General features: G+C 37.4%; 1 protein-coding gene and 1 non-coding gene across 3 annotated transcripts in view; both read right to left on the bottom strand.

The window, feature by feature from the left end:
- Nucleotides 1-24,308, bottom strand: part of CCAR1 (cell division cycle and apoptosis regulator 1) — a 36,399-nt gene that overhangs the window by 11,585 nt on the left and 506 nt on the right. Inside the window, exons 2-22 of one of the 2 annotated variants that reach the window (XM_020807997.3) lie at nucleotides 22,947-23,077; nucleotides 19,875-20,047; nucleotides 18,413-18,457; nucleotides 17,216-17,242; nucleotides 15,751-15,944; nucleotides 15,250-15,364; nucleotides 14,971-15,163; nucleotides 13,175-13,304; nucleotides 12,794-12,955; nucleotides 10,408-10,633; nucleotides 9,533-9,646; nucleotides 8,597-8,763; nucleotides 7,700-7,910; nucleotides 6,809-6,892; nucleotides 5,465-5,650; nucleotides 3,929-4,120; nucleotides 2,957-3,190; nucleotides 2,393-2,504; nucleotides 2,097-2,179; nucleotides 825-971; nucleotides 465-585 (exon numbers count right to left, since the gene is read on the bottom strand). In XM_020807997.3, the coding sequence (XP_020663656.2) occupies nucleotides 465-585; nucleotides 825-971; nucleotides 2,097-2,179; nucleotides 2,393-2,504; nucleotides 2,957-3,190; nucleotides 3,929-4,120; nucleotides 5,465-5,650; nucleotides 6,809-6,892; nucleotides 7,700-7,910; nucleotides 8,597-8,763; nucleotides 9,533-9,646; nucleotides 10,408-10,633; nucleotides 12,794-12,955; nucleotides 13,175-13,304; nucleotides 14,971-15,163; nucleotides 15,250-15,364; nucleotides 15,751-15,944; nucleotides 17,216-17,242; nucleotides 18,413-18,457; nucleotides 19,875-20,047; nucleotides 22,947-23,019 (2,989 nt within the window). In that variant the 5' untranslated portion in view covers nucleotides 23,020-23,077. Of the gene's footprint in view, nucleotides 1-464; nucleotides 586-824; nucleotides 972-2,096; nucleotides 2,180-2,392; nucleotides 2,505-2,956; nucleotides 3,191-3,928; nucleotides 4,121-5,464; nucleotides 5,651-6,808; nucleotides 6,893-7,699; nucleotides 7,911-8,596; nucleotides 8,764-9,532; nucleotides 9,647-10,407; nucleotides 10,634-12,793; nucleotides 12,956-13,174; nucleotides 13,305-14,970; nucleotides 15,164-15,249; nucleotides 15,365-15,750; nucleotides 15,945-17,215; nucleotides 17,249-18,412; nucleotides 18,458-19,874; nucleotides 20,048-22,946; nucleotides 23,078-24,308 lie in introns of both variants that reach the window. The other variant, XM_020807995.3, reaches the window with a different exon arrangement.
- On the bottom strand, nucleotides 9,138-9,200 carry LOC140706281 (small nucleolar RNA SNORD98). The gene has a single exon (XR_012085921.1). It is a non-coding gene; the product is annotated as a small nucleolar RNA SNORD98 (small nucleolar RNA).

Here is a 24,308-nt window from a genome sequence, read left to right on the forward strand (position 1 = left end):
CTCTCTAGTCATCTTCCCTGTTATTCTACTGGTGTCAGCTTCTCAGACACATGTTAGTTTGCATTCAGTGGAAAGGTGATTGCTTTGCATGAAGAAGGAAAAACAAAGTGGGATCCAAATATGTCTTATGCAAGGTCCTTACTTCCAAATTCTAATCTCTTGTTAGAGTCCACAACACATGATCCCACACCATTCTACAGGCTCATATATACTTGCTAGCAGATATTCTGGGAGGAGGACAATGGGTGGAAAAACAAAACAGCATAAACAAAACTACATGTGGAATGCAAATCCTTCTTTATCTATTAAATCTTCTGAAGGGAGAAATACAACCTGAATGTCAGAGGACAACATTACTGCTGTGGAATAAGGGTTTGTGCTATTAAACTGATGAGGAAACAAGATATTCCACAGACCTCTAACACACTAGTTATTTTTACACAGACAGGTAAAAATTATGTTACCTAACATTTCCTCTGGTGGAGTTTCTATTTCTTCTGGGTCTTCTTCATCTTTAGAAGTATCTGTCAGTTTTCTATAAAAGCAAGACTCACGAAGTATTACCTTATTAAGCAGCTTCTTAACCTAAAATAGAATAAGAGACCAGATTTATTTGAGCCATCACCAATGTACACTGTACAATACCAATGTCATAGATAATATAAGCAATAAATTTTCTAGAACAAATTATAACATAGAAGCACAACAAAATTATAGTTAACTATTTTACAGGAACTGAGTGATTTTGGTACCTCTCCATGCAGATGGACTTAAGAATTCTTTCAAGCAGGATTCAGTACAATATGACTACTTAAGGAACAAACCTGGGCTCGTGAAAGATGCAATCCAAGTGTGTATAGTATCTCTTCCAAGTCCTTTTCCAAAAGGTATCCACAATGGCATTGATCAAAATAAACGAAAGCCATAAGCAGATCACGGTTAACAGTTATCATCTGAGTTTTGTCTCTTTCCTAAAGAAGATATTTTATGATCAGTAAGTTTTGGTAGTTACTTATTGGCCAACAGCAAACTGTTTCTACATTTCTCTCATTCTACAAAAATATGCTTCTTTCAATAGCAGATATAATATTCAAGACCCCTATATACAAGTTTACAATACAAATACTATTGAACCCAAAACCTGTCCCAAGGTTGTGTTGTCAGTCTCACTAACACCAGAGTCATCAACGCAAGCCAGTTCAGTTTGTAAGTGTAAAAAACTGAAAGTATCATTCATGTTTTCCAGATGTGAATAGACTGCAGGTATGTGTGTGGAGTCACACTAGTGTGAAAGAAGACAATAAACTCATTACTTTTGTGGCTGCAGTCTATTTTGGAGTTTAAAATCTTAGTAGAAGAAAACAGTGCACTAGCAGAAATCCATCGGTTTTTCCGGTTGTCAAAGCAGTGCCAATTGTTTCTCTGGCATCCAGGCACACACGTGACATGCACAATCAGTACTGCAAAGAGAAGCTGGAACTACCGTATTTTTCCATTTATAAGAACCCCCCCCCCTTTTCCTAACCCCAAAATTAAGAAAAGTTAGCTTTGAGGATTCAGCCTCTGGGCTCAGAACGCTCAGACATTAGGAATCCCTGTAAAATCAGAGTGTACAGGCTTCACCTCCAACGAGGTGTGTTCCAATTATTCAGCATCAGCTGATGTCAGTTACCTAAGGCCAATGATTGGAGGAAGCTAAGTCTCCTGATTGGATTCAGCTAAGCCTTGTGACTGAAGGAAGCCTGTTTGTAGAGACAAGGTATGGGCCATTTTGTACTCTCTGTGTTCTCAGCTTACTTCTGTGTAAAAGATGCCCCTCAATTTTTAGTGTAATGGTTTTAGGAAAAAGTAGTTTTATACATTGAAAAATATGGTAATCCCACACATAATCCAGAACTAGTGTCTGCAAGTGCAGTATCATTTGCAGCACCAGATTAATAACTGGATATTGGGTGCAAACTACAAATGCCTCCTCAGGAAAGAAATTAAACAAAAATATAAATGTAGAGAGAACAGGGACATTTTGACAGGCTTACTTTTACCTCCCGATTTTCTAGCATCTTCAGTGACAGTAAAAAATTAGCAACACAGAATACCTTGTCTTTAGAAGCCCTCTCTTTGCAATGGCGGTTTCCCTCTCTTCTGTCATCTCGTCTGTTCATTTCTTCATCATCCCTATCTATGGAAACAGAACTTACTTTTAGCATATTCACAGTATATTAGACCTACACATTTCTATAGGAACTATCTTTGTCTGAAGATGAAAACGTTTATCAATAATACATTAAGGCCTTCTGCTATAAAGTTATACATGTAATAGAAAGCTCTGTAACTTTGCTCTGGCAGATCAATAGTTTGCTTGTTTTAATAAGAATAATCATCTCCATTATACCATCATCTTCATCCTCAACATCTTCAGCTTCCATGGGATCATATTCTTCTTGGTTATTGTCCTCTTCCATTTCATCTTCATCTTTTGAATCATCTTTCCTCTTCTCTTCTCTCTGTAATTAATTCTCACATATTAAAACAATCCAAATTTTGGCAGTAATAATTAAAACCTCTCCAATATTTAACTAGGTGCAAAAAGTTCGGAAGTAAAGCAAAGATCAGGAACTTATCCCTTGCCCACTTTGCAACAGAAGACAATAAGAGAGGTAACAAAAATCATTTAATAATCTTTTTAGGTCTCTTGTTGAGTTTTGGACTTTTTTGGGGGCACAGTTTGTAAGAAAGAAAGAAAAAACAGCTAACATTATGTTACTTGGCAACATGTATGGAGAAAAGGTATGTTTTGATACTTATTTCCCAAAGTTCCAATCTTTAAATGAAAACACCAATGACAGAAACAGGTCTTTTATATGAGGAATTATATGGAATGAAGGCTAGCAATTTGCCCATCACTCCCAACTTTTCTTAGAATAGATAACTAAGGTTTTTTTTAATGGCTACTGACCTTCCTATCATCTCTCTCATCTTTTTTATCTTTTTCATCTCCAGATTTTCTTCTTTTAGGCTTTGGGTCATCATTTTCATCATCTCTTTCTTCCTTTCTGTCTTTCTTCTCATCTTTTTTGGTTTTTTTATCTTTTTTATCTTCCTTATCCGGAAGAGACAACAGTGATCTGTAGATTCGCACACCAAAATCCCTTTGAAGCATTTCATTGAAAAGTTCTGCAAATAACGAAACCTAGAGAAGAAACATCAACATTTGTTGGTAATTCTCTTATGTACCAGCAGGATCAATATACAACCTGTTTTGATAATAAATTAACAATGAAGAAACAAACAGTATAGACTCAAACAAGAAAACCATAGAATATTAAGCTTGCAGGACGACAATACAATAACTCATTAGTAAAACCAGAAGCACATAAAATAATATTCATCTGACACTGAAACGCAGCAGCATAACTGTCTTTATTTACACAAAGAACTGAACAAAGCAAGGGAGGTTCCCATTATTCTCCTTTTGCCGAAACAGAGAACTAAGGGCTCATCCACTAGTTCTATGGCAAAAATCAGCTGTTATTAAATTGGCCCTACTTGGAAATCACTAAATCCACTGTATGGAATCTAGTTATACTTGACAATCTAGACCTACAATTCAGAACAGGAACACAATATTCATATTTCACCAAAATAAGAACACAGAAATCCAGCTTTGTACAAATGAAATTCATCTGAGCTGAGCTTTCACAGTATCATTATTTGGCAAACCACTTTTTTCCTTAATGTATCATGCATAGTTGAACTGCACAGTCTCATTACAAATTGAAGACACAGAACAACATTAAAAGCCAGAAAGAGTGTTAAGTTGAAAACATACACAGAACAGATTGTATTCAGTGCAGCTGGAGCACAAGGCACTCAGGTGGGCATTCAAGGAATAAGGTGGGGTGAGGACAAATTCAGATAAAGCAATTACCTCAAATGAATGTTCTTTGTTATCTTCTAGCCTATAATCCAGAAGAACACTAAGGGACATAATACTGCAATCAAATTTTCCACTTTTGGCTGCCCAATTAGGATGCACAATGATTGCCGGTTCATCAGGCAAGATGTATCGTCTCTCCCGACGCTGACGTTCCACTTCCTCTAAACGTTTCCTTTCTTCTTCCTACATGTTTGAGAAAATAATTTGTAATGAGGATTTCAGAGTTTAAATGCTTACTCCCTGAACAACACAGAAAGAAGACAATCCTGGCTCAGCTGCTCTTGGAAAGTTTCAGAGTTTCCTCTATATAAATTATGTTAAATGAATACACCATGCTTGTGCCTGGAGAACGTCTCTGCGGAATGGAGTCCTGAACCAGAACTGGTAACACTTGAGTTCAAATCTCTGGCTGTAAAACTACTTTGGCTACTCTCATTAAGCCTAACTTCCCTCATATAATTGTCCTCTGTGGGAAGGGAGAACTCTGAAATCTATGAAAAAATGGATGGCATAAGGTAAGGAGACGAGAGAATATATGCATAAACCATAATATATTTGAATGAAAATGATGACAGTCTACTGGTTTTCTAGAAAGACACGCCTGTAAAATGTCTGAACAGAGGACAAGTTAAGTGGGTAAGATGCCCAGAGGAGGTGAGGCAGGGAAGCTGGGGCCCTGCCTCTGAGTGGGCACCTGCTAGAGGCGGCGGTGCTGGGAAGCGCCAAACACCTGTTCAGCTGAAAAACAAACCGGCATGGACCATCAGTTTGTTCCCATTTCTACTGTTAAAATACGGATAAGAACTGCTGTTAATTATAAGCTGCAGTTAAGAAATATGCACTAGAAGAAAAGTGGTGCAGACGCATATAGTAGTAAGTATAATGTTGAGAGTAGGAGAATGAGCTATGACCTGTGAGATTAACTGTTCAAATCCTGTCTCAGCTACAAACTTATTAGGTGTCATTAGACAAATAATTTACTCTCATAGTCCATGTTTCAATTTGCAGTATGAAAATACAGCCACCTATCTTGCTGGGTTTCTGTATAGAATAAAATATATGAAACTCTGAAATAAGCGTTATTATGGATAAACAGAAGGAATGATGCAAACTGGTCTTATAGGTGATTATTAAGGAATACTCAGAAGACAGGATGTACACCCTGTAAGAATGTACACTCCCCCAAAGCTCTGAAAGCTGTAGAATGTACAGTATTGCACTGTCACTGTAGATAACTAGGTCCCTTCTCACCACAATGCTCATCCTCACTGGGGGTCTAACAAAATTTGTAGGCAAAACAGATGCTTTCCTCAACCCTGCAGTTGTTTTTCTCCATATATTACTGGCATTCCAGTGAAGGAAGGTATAACAAAAACACTACAGCATTATCTTTCAAGTGTTAAAATATTTAACCAAGGTCAATACTCTGATTTTGAGACTCTTCTTCCTCAATAACATATTTAAATTTAACAACGAACCAAATGATTAAAAAACAATTTTATCTAAACATATTTGCTATGCATCCACCTCTTTATCATCTTCAGATTTTCTCTCTTCCTCCTCCTCATCTTCCTTTTCAGACTTTTCCAGTTCTTTCTGTTCTTCTTTTTGTTCTTCCAGTTTTAACTGCTTTGTTAACCGGGCTATCAGCTGAGATTTCAGACCCTTTGAACTAAGAGTTCGGCTTTCTAATTCCTTACGCAGGTCATTAACCTAATTCACAAAATATTTAATAGTGAGTATTGCGAACAGTAATGTAGTATTTATTTAACCAAAGAAACTGAAAATTAGTTCCTTATCAATCAGTGAAGCACAAGGCAGAGAAAATTAGCAGAAAATCGTAAATATTCACAATTTTTTATTTGTGATAGATGTCCCTCCAAATACAGAGGTGCCTCGCTTAACGGGCGCCCCGTTTGACGAAATCGCATAGCGATGAAGATTTTGTGATTGCAAAAGCGATTGCATTGCGATGTTTTAAATGGGCAAAAATCACTCAAGTTTAGATCAGTACCGTTTCGCTTACCGATTGCAAAGCGATGATTTTTTAACAGCTGATCGCCCGTTCGAAAATGGCCACCGGGTAAAAAAAATGGCCATTCGCTGTTTTTTGGGACGGATTCCTCGCTTACCGGGCAGCGGAAATGGCCACCCTATGGAGGGTTTTCGTTTAAAGGTGAGTCTGAAGCCCATAGGAACGCATTGAAGGGGTTTCAATGCATTCCTATGGGCTTTTAAAAATCACATAGCGACGAAATCGCTTTGCAGCGATTTTTGCTGCACCGATTATTGTCGCTATGCGAGGCTGTATAAGCAATGGTTGAAATCATGTTGCACAATCATGCAAACAATAACTTTCAGGCACAAGTTGCTATAAGTTAAGAAACCTCTGTAGCCACTCTGTTGCACACCAAGTGACGCAAATCAGTATGTAATTAATAAGGTCTATGGAGATTTATTAGCTTAGTGATTTGCTTCCAAAAATTATGCTATTTACATAATTGCACAACAGGATTACAGCCAATGTTTTCAGAAAAAATCCCTCTTATTAAAAATAACCAAAGTATAACAAGACTGTGGTTTCCATTCTGCCTGAAAATATTAAATAACAACCCCCTCAAAATATGTAATTACAAGGTATGTTACCAGAACTGGCCACTAGAGAGAACCAGAGCCCATCCTATATATAGGGCTTCCATATCCGTGGGGGGGGGGAATACCACAGTCCTACTGTAGTAGTCATACATTTTCAAATTAAAAATGGAATCAGCTTCAGAAGATAAAGAGCAACACTACTGCTGTAAATTTGATCACACTTTTAGAAATATTTTGTTTCATAATGTAATTATTTTCTTATGCTCCATTATTTACTTTCATTGCCTTTGGGTCAAGTTTAGACCAGTGAGTAGGAGTAGAAATCTCTTTTGTTTCTCCATCATCCTTTTCCTCTTCATCCTAAAGAATAAAATAAAGACATCTCTCTTCAGAAACCTTAAAAATAAAGTTTATTCTTTCTTAAGTCTGCAGCTGATCTGGGCATGGTCAGAACTGTTTCATCAGTCTTCTCCTAAAGTTACCATTGCAACAAAGTCACATATGCACATTCTACTACTTTATAATGATCACAGTGCCTCTCTCACCAGTCAATAAGAGTCATCTCTGTGAAACACAAAAGGGTGATAAAACAACAACAACACAAAGAACATCAGGGATGCACAGACACTGCTGGTCACCACTAACCACAGTGTGTGATCTTCCCCAATTTTCAAACCACCCAAAATGCTCCTCATTTTGTTAGACCTTATTCATTTATTATTCCAATTAGATCCTAAAACAATCTATGAGGTTTTAGTATCTTGCCTATTTCAAAGTACCATTTTTTAAAAACAAAGGCTAATATATGAGAGAAAAAATGGGTTTTGTTCTGGTAAAATGACAAAATGCGTGACACAACATTTAAAACTGAATCTCACTCAACAACTGGTCCCAGGTTCCAGCAACTAGTTCTAAGAGAACAAAAATGTGTGCATTGGGGGCACAGATTTAATTCCGCTTGTTTTATCAGCATACATTTTTACATCAGTACACTAGTTGCAATTAAACAAAAAAAAATCTACACTGCTGAAAGCTGGTTTACCAGTCATTGTTACCAGTTATGTTCCTCCTACGTATGTTTGTAGTGTAGCATGTGGGGTGTATTTTGTGCCTGTGTTCCTGTGCCTGTGAGAAGCAGAAATAGAAAAAGGGATTAGCGTTCAGTGCCTGTTCTCCATCAGCCTCCTTGCGTTCACCCTGAAGTTTCTCGACCAGCTGCTGCTTGTATCCTCGGGAGAGGGTTTCCCACTCTGAGCGGGTGGGAAGGCAATGCCAAACATCCGGGAAAAATAAAACCACTGTCTCCACATGAGCTGGAACTGTACGCCCCTTGTGGGTCTCCTCAGGGCGATGGTAGCGAATCTCTGCAAAACGGTACCTGTTGCAAGGGAAGAAGCATGTTGGAAAAAAAATTCTACAATACATTTTACAGAGCCTAGATCACTGTAGCACATCAAGTAAAGAAATTTTGCTGCGACAACCTGAATTTTTTCTAAAAAAAAATATGAGCCATATGTTCTCTTTGAAAAAAACTTGTACGTTTTAATACACCTGCTAGAAAATAAATTAGACATTAATTGTTGAAAGCAATGCAATTTTCACATTGTGTTAAAATGTTCCACATTGTTCTGAATCTGAATGAATCTTTTAAATACGGTGTACGGCAGGTGTTCATTCACAAAGTGGTCAACAGGTGACTGAAACACAGTAGTAGCAAATCCACCAAGAGAAAATATGGCTACCTCCAAAGTCTAATTATTTATAATCACGAGAATAATGAAATGAAGTTTCCTTGACGATCTTCTCCAGCTATGCGTGAAATGAAAAATATTTTAACATACAAGCATTGCAAAATTCAAACAAATCCATGATTTTAAAGCTCATTCTTCTTCATATTTTTGGCACCAAATACATATTTCCATTGAGGACATGACTTTGTGCAGTTTACCTGAACAACTACTGGATGCTGATAAAGAAAGAGGTTGGTTTCATCAAAACCACTTTTCATGAGGATTTAAAACATGCCTCGATTTCTCTAAAATATGTTAAAAAGAGAGTACATACCATTGTGTGCATACACTTAAATCAATCCCTGTTAGGGCCCTGCAACAACGGATAGCTGTTTTAATCAACACAGACGGGTCTTTCTCTGGGTCAGGTCCATCGAGTGAGGGAGACCAATGTCCACCAATAGCCATAGCTTCATCTTTACCTTTCATACCCACTAGAAACTAGGGAAAAAAAGATTATCTAAAAACCTGCCCTGTGAAGAAAAAAAGAAAATTTTCCAAACTAAACAAATATTAGTGATTAAATGTTGCTTTAATATGGTTTTATTATTGATTTGCTTATCTCTGCTGATATTGTACCTCAGTGTATGTCACCTTTTTGTGAAAGGCAGCATAGAAGGCAACCAATAAAAAGATAAACAATAATGGCACACACCTCAGTTTATTATCACAAGCAATTAACTCTGCATCTGTAAGCATAACAATGCAATCTGACACATACCTACACAGAAGCCAGTTCCATGAGCTTAATGAGATTTACTCAAGGGCAAGTAGATACAGCAAGTAACAAGACTGCAGCTTGTCTTGCGCAAAATGAGTTCAGCTTTTGTTTTCCACAGAACTTTTCAGTAATGGAATAGGTTTAAACATCATTACTCATTTATTTTGCAAGACTTCTATGTAAGACCTAACACTTAAAAAACATTGCAAGCAATAGAGGAAAATAATATTCCAAACTGTACAATCAGGGATATTGACTTTTTTTACAAGTTCCTTGTAAATGTTGCTAATGAGAAGCTTGTGAGTGGCTAAGAAACACAGCTGTTTACATAACATACAGTAGTTTCATTCAATTTTGATTGCAATCCTATGCACATACTAGAAGAAATACCATAAAAAGGGAGCTTGTACCATACTGTAGTTACATCTTGCAAATGAAGAGCTTTTACAGTTAGTTGTACTTTCACACAGAGATACATCATTTTTTTACCTTTATAAGTCTAGCGGGGTGTTGAAACCCATCCCGGACCTCTTGGGGATCTTCAGCAAGGGCACAAGATTTATGATAGAGATCTTCCATACTAGGACTGGCCATAAGCATAACCTGTTTTCAAAGCAAGAAAAATCATTGCCAAGATAATGTAAACAAGATACTCTAGCAAGTTTGACATCCTACAAAGAACTGCTGAATCCCAAAAGGTCCAAATGTTTAAATTTGGTTTAGATTAATTTTGGATTTATTTGATTTAGTTTTATGTGAGTAGCTGTTTCTTTTTATATGATCTTATATTGTCTCTCTGTTTGATGTAAACTGCCCAGAGTAGTGCCCAGAAATAATTCGGTGGTATAGAAAGCAAATAAAAACTTATATTACAATTAAAATCAGCATTACTACTTCGTATGTAACATCTGAATAAGTGCTCAAATACAGACACTTGTTTAACAAAATCTATGGAATGCACAGCATATACATTAAGGGACCAAATTATTTGCAGGTCAGGAACATGTTCTACAATAAAATACATACAAAGGGAATGCAAGGTGTCTTATTCTAACATCACAAAACTAAAACCTGTTTCAGAACAAAACACAAAATATTCCTGATTTTCATTTTTTTTAATATACTCACCTTTCTATGCATTCAGGTACAGACCTTTTTGTAAAAAAATGTTGCTACTTCAAGACCTATTGTAGAAGCGATGAATCTGGATCTGATCTAATTTCTTTCCACGTATTTTGTCAATTTAAGATGTGGTGTGCAGAACACATTATTGAAATCAGATCCATTTTAAAAATGATTCTGTGATAGGTATCCTGTACTCAAAGGTTCTATGGGAGAAGTTGTATTTAGGATGTTATACCCACCTTTGCACTGTAGAGATGATCAGCATCTGGTGGGTCCAGTACAGCAGCATTCTTATCCAAAGGATCTACCTCTCTGTGCATTACATAGAAGTTGCAGTAGTTTCCTAACTGAAATGGTCTTGACATAGGAAAAGCATCCACCCATGTAAACTGAGCATCAAAAAAGTCGCTTGGTATGTACAAGTTCTGATATCGTCGTCTCAGTTCCATCATATCACAACTAAGGCTTTAAACAATAAGAACATACATTTCACAATGGTAAAGAAATCCTGGGCTACGAACTCAAACAAATAAACATTAGCAATATATAGTGCTGAAGCTGAACTAAAACAATTTAATTATTTTTGTTTACAACATTGGCATGTCTGGGAAGCACTCAATTTGGAAATTAATTTTTGACTGCCTCAGAAATTTAATCTGTTTTTTTCCCCAATCGCAGTTCAAAAAGTACTGCCCAAATGGTCCCAAAACTTGATTTTTAAAAACCAGTGAACAGCGTACTTCCTGAGCTAACCTATGAGGCTCAGCTCAAAAAAAGGCCCTAGGCTTGGGAGCAAAGGAACTGTGTAGTCCTCAGCCCACTTGTCCTTGCTCCAGTCTAAAGGATTTGGGAAACAGAAAGGCTTATCAGAGTTACATATATTTTAAAAAGGGGGGTTGCTGAGCTATGACAAGCTCAGAGAATGCAGAGTGCTTCATTCAAAAAGTTCAAAAGCTTTCACAATGGATTTCTTCAGAGAATTATCTGGAATCTTTAAAAAGAGTAGAACTTTGCTAAAGGTAATCTTATTGTTTAGGACTTGGACAAAAGCAATTTGCTATGCTATTTGTTTACATACTTTCCCAAACTGAACATGTACATTAAAAAATTAGAATTCATAAAACTTCAACTTTGCTTTCTTGTAAAGTCATTTTACAGTTAAATACCTTGCTAATGCCAATTTTTTTAATGTACAAGTCAAATTTTTATCAAGTATTAACACTGATAAGCACTATGAATTTAAAAAATACAGAATGTTTCAGTTAGTCAATAGAAAACATGAGCTATTTCTCCAAAACAAATTACAGCAGATGTCAATTCTTTAATGTATAGACTAAATCAATCATTATAAAATACATTGGTAAGATGGCCTAAGCTTTAGGCTTTATCCTGAACAGTACAGCATGGAGACCTATGCCTTTAATGTATCTTACTTTAATATTTCAAAAATTCTGCACCAAACGTGGAAAGTTTCATGTCCCTTTGTGTTCCAGCCTCCTATGATTAAACGTTCAATTTCTTCCTTCAAAGTTTCCAGTTTACCTTGATGCATATTTATCACATTTGATGTTCCAACTGTGTTTCTTGTGCAGCACTGAACTTAACTTTCACTTCTGCGCACACCAGCCACTAGACATCCTCTCAACTTTAATCTAGTTACGTCCTTAACAACAGCACTACTCATACTTGGCCTCTGTGCTACCCCAGTACCTGAGTGCTTTCAAACCTGGGAGATCTTCCTGCACTATCTCTTGTTTCATTTCTGACTGTCTCACAAGATTTTCAAGGTAAAAAAAAAAATCTCAACTACTGCAGCCTTCTATGCAGTACTGACAAAACTTAGCTTGAGTTTTGGTACCACTTGTCTGTGAAAAATCTTCCACCAGTGTTACCTTCAGTTAGCGCTGCTGCCCAGCAGCTGCCCTCCAGAAGTTTCTCTACCCCATCACCATTTGAACTAAGCATTTTTTCTGCTGATACAGCTGTTACTCCTGAACAGGGTGGATGCATCTTAGTCTCATGCTCAGAAATGAACATTCTGCCCTGGGTGACCCTGCTAGGGAATCCAGACACATAATGCAGTCCAGCCTCCTGTAGGCATTGCTCTTGGCTTCTCTGACACACTCAACCCCGTCACCATATTAATGGTGGTGGAAGCATACTGAAGCAAAAATGGGCTAAAGATAAATTAAGATCTACTGGTAGATGTCTGGCTAATTTGCAGAGAATCAGACTTCTAAATGTCATCCGTTTAACAACAGCAGCAAATCAATATGCTTCCTCCACCCACTAAATTATATTGCTGGAATAAAGAAAATTTGGGAGTAGCCAGGAATGAATTTTTGCATGGAATGATGGCATGTTTCATTCACTTTCAAATATGCAAAACAAATTTCTAGGCTCAGAATTCTCTGAATATGTACATCTTCTGTCTCAGGTTCCAGCTGAAGGCTTACATTTGGAAGCAGATTACACCCAGTCTGAGATTTAGCCCACCAAGGATAAAAGCCAAGGAAAACTAAGCTAGCTATTTATCTCTTAGATTTATCTAGCACATACTTTATCGCTCTCAGATTCTCTGCATAAACAAAAATTAAAAAGCAGCTTGACAGTCAAACTACATACCAGTCTAATGAGAACTTTGAAAACTGGACTGTATAACGGGGAACCACACGCCGTGGTCTTCGAGGGGATCGTTCCCGTTCTCGCCGAGGCGACCGCTCTCTAGAACGTTTTCGCTGTGGTGATCTTTCCCGTGATCTACGTCTCTCACGTTCTCTTTCACGGCTTAATTGTATATGAAATATAAATGTATTTTAGCTTCTAAAGTATTATGAATATAGAGCTGAAAAGCCTATGACAATAGAATCAACAGGAGCAAGCTCAAATTAATAAAAATATTCCATTAGAGAGTACTGTACCAAAACTATATATCCAAACTGAAAATTTTGATCATTAATGGTTCCTAATATTTACAGAAGATCAAATGAAATTTTTATATCACACCTTCTATCATCTTTTCTGTTAGCCATGGGGTCTCCTCTGTCATTCCGTCCTGAAAACCTGGGTGGTGGATCTAATCTCCGTGCTGGTTGAGGCTGTGAAACTATTCGAACGGGAGGCTGAAGCAAACCAGCTAAGGGGGAGAAATGGCAGTCTCTTAAGTCATTTTGGTATCACTAGGTAATTTATAACTCAAAAATGTAGCACAGTTGTTTACTGCTAGTTCTAAACTTTTTAAAAATGTAAAAGGTTTCCACAACCATTGCTCATATATTTACAGTAATGGCCAACCAAATATAGTCATTCTCACTGTATATTAAAGGGGGGGGGAACCAATCAAAGCATTAGTCCTTGGTGCAAATCTTGCCATATCCAGTTAGCTACAGATATGAGGCTAACTGGAATAAGTAAATTTTGGCCATTCAGAGATAGGCTTCTACATAGGGACTAAACATTTTAGGTGAAGTTCTACTGCACTTGGTGCAATGTAGCATTATGCCTACAGAAGTTGAGAGAAAGCTATTATCAGTTAATCCGCACTGTATACCCGACTGCACAACATGCGGAAATGCTAGGTAAATATGACTTTCAGCTTGGTATACATTTTGCAACTGTCTGCACAACCTCAAGTTAAGTAGGTGTAGCTATGCACACCAGCAAGATGCTGGATGGTTCTGCCTGATTTTCATCAACAACCAATGATTGTTTCTGCAAAATGCGGCTCTGTTTTCTCACAGAGCCAATCTTCACTTTTGGCCAAAATATTTGCTGCCTGTCTTAGTACAGTGGTGCCTTGCAAGACGAGCGCTCCATTTTACGATGAAATCGCATAACGATGAAGTTTTTGCGATCGCAAAAGCGATTGCAAAACTATGTTTCCTATGGGGGAAATTCGCTTTGCGATGATCGGTTCCCTGCTTCGGGAACCGATTCTCGCAAAACAACGATTTTCCTACAGCTGATCGGCGGTTTCAAAATGGCCACCGGGTTAAAAAAATGGCCGCCCATGGTTTTCTGGGATGGATTCCTCGCTGCACAGGCAGCGAAAATGGCCGCGCTATGGAGGATCTTCGCTGGATGGTGAGTTTCAAGCCCACAGGAACACATTAATTGGGTTTTAATGCGTTTCTATGGGGTTTTTAATTTCGCTTTACGATATTTTCATTCTACAGCAATTTCGCTGGGACGAATTAACATCGTAACCACTGTATTTGAAAAAAAGCTATAAACAGATGGTGGCCAATAAGCCACCAAGTCCTGGTTAATCAGAAGCACCCAGTCAGGCAGCTATCCTTCTAATACTGTAGATCCTCAAAAGGAAATGCATTATGGCAAAACGGGATTGTTCTAGGCCTAGTGTGAGTCTCAGGCTTATGAGCTTTTCCCTTACATGTGAATAGAGAGGTAAACTGCTGGTCATGTTTTGTGACAAACCAGCATTCCATTTCATCTGAACACAGAAAGAAGTTTTGTACAAATCATAACCAAACAAGACTGTGCTTGGTGAGTTAGCTATGGTTTGTATAATTGGCAGCAGTTTTCTATGTTTCAACACAAATGTAACTTATTTCTTGCAGATTGTGACTCTCACACATGTGGGAGAATACGAAAGCTCAAGACTCCCATCAAATAAATCATGGCTCATTGTGAGTTCTGAATGCAACCTCTCTTTTGCTGTTTTGCTAAATAATCTGTAGATAGACAGCCTTACTACCTTTCAGCCAAGTATACTACTGAATATTAAAAAACAATTAGACCCAATATTAACAGAAGACAACAAATGTCACATTTTGAAGTACCTTTCTGCTGTGGCTGCTGTAACAAAGGCTGTGGCTGTGGCTGAAGCAAAGGTGTGATAGAAGCTGCTGTTATTTGTGCCTGCAACAGCGACTGTGGCTGCGGCTGTGCCTGAACACTAAATGCAGTCTGCTGTGCAATGGGCTGAAGTACAGGTGGAGGAGTCTTGAGTAAAGGCTGGGTTTGAGTCTGGTTCTAATAGGGGGAAAAAGGGGATTGGCTTGTAAATGAGCTTTATGCTAAGTGTGTCAGCAACAGAAAGTCTGAGCATTTATACACACCTGGTTAGGCAGCGTTTGAATTCTCTGTGCATTCCACTTGAAAGGCATATTAGGGTTATATGTTGCTTCAACCAGAACTCTATCCCCTACCTGAGGAGTCTTCCCCTTAACAGCACTGCAAAATTTAAATCACTGCATTACTTCAAGTTCTGCTACTAAACAAAATTTCAGAAGACATATTCCAGAGGCATTTTTTGTGCAAAAAAGTTTGCATAACATTAGACAATGGATTATTGCAGCAAAAAATTAAGGAAAAAATTATCAGCAAGATTTCTATCTTAAATATGGGCACAATAACCCTCCTTATGGGCATAATAAGTGTGTCATAAGCAATACTGAGGACATACAGAAAGAGTTTTGAGCTCTTACAAAATGACATACAAAATCTTTTGAGTCTGCTTTTTGATACAATGGACAGAAGCACATTATCAAATTTCTATATTGTAAATAATTTATTTAATCAGTCTCATCTATTATTCAAAGGCAGCAGAATTAATTTACCTGAGCTGGAAAAATACATCTTCATCAACAAAACCAAATGTGTCATGTAGTTTGGTAACTACACCAGTGAAGACCCGCTGCTTCTGTGGCTGAGTCTGCTGCTGACTCGACCGGGGTGCTGGATAAGAAACAGTGATCTGTGCTGCTGGTTGAGGAGTAGATAGACTAAGGCTTGTTGGCAGTGCCACAGCTGGCTAAAAGCAAAATGAAGGAAGAAATTACAGAAGGCCTTACATTCTTCTGAATAATAAAAAAATGAACTGAAGCAAACATCAAGAGTGATGTTCATTCATAACTGATTGTCAATGGAATTCGTAATCAGAATCCGCATCCCATCCTTCCATGAAAATATATTTCATCCAAAACTGTCTTTCAATAATTATTCAGCAAAAAGCATGTACTACAAAAAGTAAGGATTACATTATTCATAGGTAAACAGGGGAGAACAGCAATTAAAACTAGACTCTTACCAACAAATTGCGTCACCTGGGTCATTGGATCAGAATTCCCAGGTGCTTGCAATGGTAACTGTTTCTCCTCAACTATACTGTACATTTGTTTTGTTTCTATAGAGTGAGAGAATTTCATACGAGGGTTGCACATTGAGAGAACAAACAGGGTTTTTGGAAAAGCTAAAAAAGTTTTCTTGTGAAATTATGTTTTCAAAACAAAAGCATTTTGAGGTTTCCCTTCTTTTACTATATTATTAGGACCAATGAATTCTCCAACCATCTCATCTCCCCTCATGTTATTCCCATATAAAATGAGGGAAATATTTTGGTTTTTAAAAATCTCCTCAAAAAGTGTTTCAAAGTATAAAAGCTTCAAAAGTATCAAACTGGAGAAATTATCAGGCAAAACCAAAAGAAAAATAAGTAGTAAAAAAGACAAAAGCATCATGGCACCTTGAAGACTGTTATATTTTAATATGAGCTTTTATGGACAAGTCCACTTCAGTCTGAGGATATCAGTCTTTAAGGTGCCACATTTTTGTCCTCTTTTTCTTTTGTTTTTGCCTCATATGCTAGGACAGACCAACATGGCTATCTCTTCTAAAACTGAATAAAATGTACACCTCTTTTATTCAGTTTTTCTGAATTTAAATAAAAAGATTACATTTCTATTTTATGAGGGTCTTCAATTAATTATACAGAATTCTTAAATCAATTCCATGTATGAAAACGTAAGCAACAACACATTTAGAAGAACTTCTTCAGGAGAAATATTTCTTCTAAAATTAAATTTGGTAAAATTATCACTTTTCTCTAAACCTAAAACTATAATATTTACGTATGCTAAAGAAAAATGTAATCAAAAATATATCTACCACAAGATATAGAAAATATCAACTGTTAATATTTTATTGGCCACAGATAAAAGGCATCAGTGTTTAAAAACAAAACAGAAGCAGAGCAGTACATAAATAGATGTGTTATATATAGTGGCAAATAAAAAACAAACTAACCTGGGCTAAAAGTGTTTGCTGAGGTTGCTGCAACTTAAAAAAAGAAGATATAAATTACACATTTGTATACATTGTGCAAGTGCACCTAACTACATCTAAATATTTAAGAAATTATTGTGAAATGTTTTGTGACTATAATCAGTATTAGAAATGGGGGTATTCGTATACGAATATCCCCACAAAGGTGGAAATAACAAGGGTCCACTCATAATTTCGCCATTGCCTCTGTGGCAGCTTCCTATTGTGCTGTTCTCCGCAATGGATTAGCCACTCTCCGACCTAGCAGAGAGGCTAGTCATCCAACCTCCTGCAAGGACTGGATAATCGATTGCAGACGACAGCGCAATAGGAAGGCATGCGGAGCCAGTGGCAGCAGCGAAACTGTGAGTGGACAGTTCGGCCCCATGGGGCTGGACCCTTGTTATTTCCACCTGTGCAGGGATATTTGTATACGAATACTCCCATCTCTAGTCAGTATGTCACCTACCTATATTATTGTAATTTTTCCAACACTGCATTTTTATTTATTTAGAATTCTTTAGGTATCATAAACACCATAAAGGATTGTAGTATGGCAATATGACCCTGCAAGCAGCAGTAGACGAATTTCAATTGTCTGAATGTCCAAAAAAAAGACTACTTAAAACATAGTTTCTAAGAACATGAATGTTATACCATTATCACTAGATTACCATTATTAGATTTTCATTTAGTGCTGGGATGGTCCACTGGTTATACCTTAATGGGAAGGTTTAGCACAAAGGATAAGGACTATCTCCTCTAACAATGGACAGGACACTAGATGGGAGGGAGAAAACCTGCTTCTATAATTGCCTTACTCAAGCATCATCTGTCAGCGTATTTCTTTCAGTGAAAAGTCCAGAGAAGTATGTTTTCAGACCTTTGATAGTTAGATTGGTAGCTCTTCCTGGAAACAATTCCCAGGATCCTTTAGATAAGCCACTACCATTTAGTACAGACATTAAAGTACATGAAGATAGTACTCTGCAAACATAAAGACAAATTTATTTATATCACTTTGACCCAGGCACTGGAAAATCTCCTAAAAATAATATTGACAAAATATCGGGTGGTTAAAAAAAACCCTAACTATCTAGATCTAAAACATTATGGTACAGTCTGGACAGAACAAAATACAAGAAAAGACTGTTAATGTGCACAAAGAGTTACACAAACCTGCTGCTGTACACTATAGAGGGTCTGCTGAGGTTGTGAATATTGCTGAAAAACATACAAAGTCAGAATAACTAGAGAGTATTATCCAAAAAGAAATTTATTCCAAAATTACAATCTTAGATAAAGATCAAATAAAATAAATCCATAGAAATAAATTTAAGACAAAAATATTTGCATGCATGTATTACCAACTGAACAAAATACTACTAACACACCAAGGAACAACACTGATTATAGAAAAGGCTCCACATCATGAATGGACGCAAACCATATTCAGCACAATACTTCTAGGCAATGAAATGAACAGGAGCTACACTAGAGTGTAGATTCCTAGCAGTTGTGCCAATTACATTGCACAATGAAAAGTTCATAAAGGAAAATTCATATATCTAATTGGATTACAACAATAGAGGACATATACAGTATGGACCAAAAATCCTATTGTCCATTTAAGTTTGCATAATAGAAATTACTTAAGTTTTGCCAGCAAATTGCTCTCACTAGAGATGGGGGTTCAGTGGTGCCTCGCAGAACGAGCGCGCCACAGAGCGATGAATTCGCTCTACGGTGACGCTTTTGTGATCACTAATGCGATCGCAGAGCGATGGCCCCAATGGGCGAAAATCGCAGACATTCGCTTTGCAACCCGCCGATCAGCTGTTCCGCGGCAACAAAATGGCCGCCGCGCCCCCCAAAATGGCCACGCGCAGCGTTTTCGCGCCCTCGTTAAGCGAGAGGAGGGCGCGAAAATGGCTGCCAGCCATTGAAAAACATCGCTGAACGGTAAGTATTCGGCCGAATTGGAACGCATTAAACGCTGTTTAATGCGTTCCAATGGCTTTTTCTTACTGCTTAGCGATGTTTCACACAGCGAGGGTTAATCCGGGACGGATTAACCTCGCTGTGCAAGGCACCACTGTATTTGTATTTGTACACCCACGCAGCTGGATTTAACGAGGGTCTGGCTCCTGGGTCTGCACTGTCCACTGATGCATCTGCCAGTGGTGGCCTCACTCATCCTTCCAATCACTTCTGGAGCCCTGCTCTCTTCCTGCTCGGTTAGCCACTTGGCAGCCGTACAGGGAGACTCATCCTCCCTCCCACTGTCTGGAGTGTCTAGCTCAGTGGGAAGAGAGCGGGGCTCCAGGAGTGATTGGAAGGATACGTGAGGCCACTGACATGAGAGTGGACAATCCAGCCCCAGGAGCTCGACCCTTGTTAAGTCTAGCTGCACAGGGATATTCATATTCATAGACTAATACGTACCCCCATCTCTACCCCTCACTAATGAGATGCTGTTTGCCTTTCTGGAGGGTTATAAAACATACAGACACACTTATACAGCATTCGTTATCCAAGCAACAGGGGAAGCACATGAAAAAATAAAAATCACAGACTCTCATCATATGATGACAGTACTAGCTGCACAAAAAGTCATCAACAGAAACACAGCTTTCTTTACCTGCTGTAATGCAGCTGCAGCAGCTGCAGCTTGCTGCTGCAAAGCAGCTGTCTGAGTGAGCTGATAGTTTGTTGGTGTTTGAGTACTGAGTCCTGCCGCTGCCAGTGCAGTCTGTTGTGTGTATATTGTAGGTGATGCTCCAAGCAAGGATGGTTGTTGAACACCAAGGGCAGCTGAAAATGTAGGAGCTGAATATCAGGATTTCACAATAACATGGCCTCATGACAGTTAGCGAAAGATCATAAAACTATGCATTTCCTCCTTTGAACCACAGATAGTGGGGAAATAACTCTTCCTTATCCCAATATACAGCACATTTGCTTTTGACTAGGAGCTGCTGTTCAACATGAAACATTTCAGCTTTTAGCTAGAGGCAATACATCTTGCTGTTTCAGTTTTACAAACAGTTAAATATAAGCATCAGGCAAGACAGGCATTTGTGGAAATCACTTGATTTGTAGCTTGTGCTTGTAAACATTACAAGAAAATCAAAATGCTGGTAAGTCATACTGCTCTTGCTGACTGGGTAATGCAAGACCTTTTCCATATAATACAGGGGGTTACATTTAGTTCAAATCTGTGTGCAATGCATGTTAATCCACCAGGGATCAATCCCCTTGCTCAATCTGCAGCATCCTCAAAAATCAAATCAGAAGTGAGAGGAAGTATACTTATGTTTTTGTTAAAATACTCTGGGGAGAAACAAGATGCAGGATGGGATGAATTTAGTCTTTAAGCAGAACCAAAGCTCCTGGCAGTCTGCAGGAGCTGAAACTTTCCATTTCTTAAGAAGGAGCTTTCCCCCCACCTCCACCAGGAACAGCAGGTTCTACATTGAGGGTGTGTGTGTGTTATAAATATGTCTGGTTTGTTTTTGAAGAACAGTATACTTTTTTACAACTGTCTCTACCAGAGATTCTCTTCCATCAGACATCTAGGAGATGAGATTTGAGTAGAAAAATTACTTAACTGTGGGAAAAGAAAGACAGCAGAAATTTGGTGCCTCTTCCACTTACTAGCTGAATTTGAAAAAAAATGTCTCAATGACTCCAAAAATAGATATCAGATGGACTTCCCATAAACACTGGAATCAGGTACTGATTTGGCCCAAGTCTCTCTCCCCCTCCCCCAAATTTTCCAGTGTGTGCAAGTACAGCTTGTAGCTGTTTGCTGATGAAACGATCCTAAACATTCTCAGGCACTATTAATATACATATTCCAAGACAGTCTTGGCAATGAATACAAATACAATTTAACTCTTCACAAATACTATTTAACTGTTCACAGTATACTGTATATTACTCTTCATAACAGCAAATGAAAGAAGTCAGAGGGAACAATTTAAATGTAAAGTACATAAAAGCTTATATTAGTAGGACCTTTCCTTGCTATTTACTTTGGGTGCATATTGTGGTTTTTCTACATCACTCAGGGACCTCTGATAAAAATTAAGAGACAAATGTCTTAAATAAAATATATAGGTTGAAATCATGTTGCTTAGCACAGTAAGCCACATTAGAGTAAACCCACTGAAACAGTGGGGATCTGGTGAGTCAACTCCTCTGTAAGTTCAAATAAGCCGACTCTAGTTGAGATTTCCTTTAGCATAGTAAGTAGCTAGCGTAATAATTCAACCCCCGCAAAATAGAACGATGTGGTGACACTGTATTAATTCTTCACATTTATTCAAACAGTTATCACATAATATAATCAGTAGAGAAAAAAGCTGAAAGGTTAATTTATGGTTAAACATCACAGAACCATTTCTGCTAACAGATATGAGAAAAAGAAGAGAAATTGAACATGGTAAACAAGAAACTGTATTATAAAAATTAGGAATAATCATCATAATAATAATGACCTAGAAGAGCAGGCAGTTCCTGTATATAAAAGAAAAACCCTAGCAGTCATGACATAGTTATTCCATAATAGGATGACATTAATTGTTTGTCCTCACAATTTGCTCATCACTCACTTCTATAATTTATTTCAGCTCACTTTAAAATAATAGAAAGGGGCATGACAACTGTCATGTCGACATATCAATCTTTTACGGAAGCATAATGGCTGAAATCTAGTAACAAAGTTATGCTATGTAAGCCCGATGATGTCACCAGCTACAGCTGTATTTTGTTAATAAAACATTTTTTACTCCCCTTCCCCAAGGTTCCTTAGATCCTGAGAAGGTTTAGAGAAAAGCAGGGCAAGCAGGGCTGGGGGCTCTAAAAATCTGAAAATTGTCACTAGACCAAAAGCATCTGAAATAACCTTGTAAACTGGGATGTAAAGATGGAAACTTTTTAGTAAAAACATATGGCTGTGGCTGATGACATCATCAGGCTTCTGTAGCATAACTATATTTCTGGATTTCAGCCATAATGTAAATAATTGTTTTTAAGTAACTGAAGAAATGTGATTAGAGAAATTCTGTTGAAAATATTACTGTATCTTCTTGCTTTATTACTCCAAATGCAGTAGTTTGATCTATTAAACTTAAGCAATATACTCTTGCATAGTATTTTGCCCAAAACCAGGGTAATACATCCTGTTTTTAAAAAATGCTTTTTGCCATTTTTTTCATATAACCAGAATAATAAATATAACAATGGTTAATATTTATGGTAGTTAATCAAGTAAATTCTAAGGCTGGATGCATAGATTGGATAAATTGCCTTTGACCAACGGATTCAATCTACCTCTGAGAAAAGTAATCGTTCTAGAATTTTTAGAGACATACATATACATCTTTAAACTTCACTATAGAACAAGAATTTTCCTCTCACTCCTCATATCAGAGGAAATTCTTCCTTTAAAATGGCCCTTGCCTTCTTCGTTGTTCCAATAATTTATTCTGAATAAGCCTTTTTGAAAACAGGTCTGTTGACTGATTATAAAACGTCAATTTTTTAGTCACACAGAATATTTTTAACCAAAATGCTTCACTGCCATACTGTTTTAACATTTTATTAATTTTGTTTCCATGTTTGCTAGGACTAACAATATACCTTACAGTATATCAAACATTAAAATAAAGTAGCAGTTAATCTGTTTTTAAAAAAGGAAAAAGCTGACCTGGTTGAGATACTGCAGTGGCTGTAAACTGGGTAGCCCAAGGAGGATTCTTCTGCCCTCCAAACTGAGCCATGGTGGAAAGAGATAAGCGTCCTTTTTGTTTTTGTGTTCCAATCTTCTACAAGCGTGATCTGTTCAAAACAACATCAGTATATGAGATTCATGAAAGCCACACTGTCATTTACAAAGATTTTAATATTCAGTCCATCCCTGAATCACAGACCAAAATAGAATGTCTGGTTTTCCACCCGTGAAATACTTTTCAATGTTGACAACTAAACAAACTGAAAGAGTGACCAATTGTAGCCTTGGCAAAAAAAGCACCTTGATCTGTTTTATTCTTGTATTTTCACTATCACTATTATTGTTTGACATTGTTATTTTTTGTTTGACCTTATCAATTGCTAACTGGCCAGAAAGGTGCTTTGCACTAATTAGGCAGAATAAAAGTCAAACAAATAAATAACAAAATGCCACAGTACATGAGAAAAAATTTAAACTCATTTCTGGTTTTGAGGAGATCTTGCAAACAATAAAGCATCTTAATACAGTATATAAAGATGCATAAAGAAAGCTGATTTTTGGTTAATATTAAACACACACCTGTAACTAACATGTCTAAAACAACAGACCATCAAAAACATCTAGAAATTCATCTTTCATTAAGTAAATATATTTGGAACATGACCTAACACGTGAAACTTAAAAATATCAATGAAAAGGTTAATTCACAGAAATAAAGGCACTTTGCAAAAGTTTAAAACAGGACAATTAAAGAATGCGTCTGTAAACTGTTTATTGATATTATTCCTTATGCAGGCACAACTAAAGAAAAATAACAAAGAATCTTTGAGTAACCAATTTTACTTGTAATATGCTTTTCTAGACAGCAGCTCACTATCAGACCACTATCGAAAAGAAGCCAGTTACCCTTCAACACATTTAGCAGAAAGCAAATCACCCAATGATGTAACAACGCCAGACAATGACAGAAAGTACTAACTCAAATACAATTTCTCGCCCTTAGTGCAAGCCAGGAAAAAAACATCCCTTTATAAATGAAAATTTCCAATAAATCAGTACCATGGGAGGACGAAAGTAACATCCACTAGGTATTTACATATAAGAGAAGCACAGACCAAGTCTCCGATTTTCTGTATTTGACAGCAAGCACAACTGATTGCAATGCAATTTTCTTCTGAGTAAATATACATCAAATCGCGCTGTAGAACACGCGCAAAAGGCCCTCAGCAAATATGCACTGTTGTATATGTGTCGTACAAGCGTCACACATATAAAACCAGCCCTAAGAATGGGAACAAGAAAAGTGAGGCGAAAGGAAAGCATTGAGTGAAACAATGG

Source organism: Pogona vitticeps, chromosome 3 (assembly GCF_051106095.1).
Source record: "Pogona vitticeps strain Pit_001003342236 chromosome 3, PviZW2.1, whole genome shotgun sequence".
In the NCBI taxonomy this organism is placed as follows: Eukaryota; Metazoa; Chordata; class Lepidosauria; order Squamata; family Agamidae; genus Pogona; species Pogona vitticeps.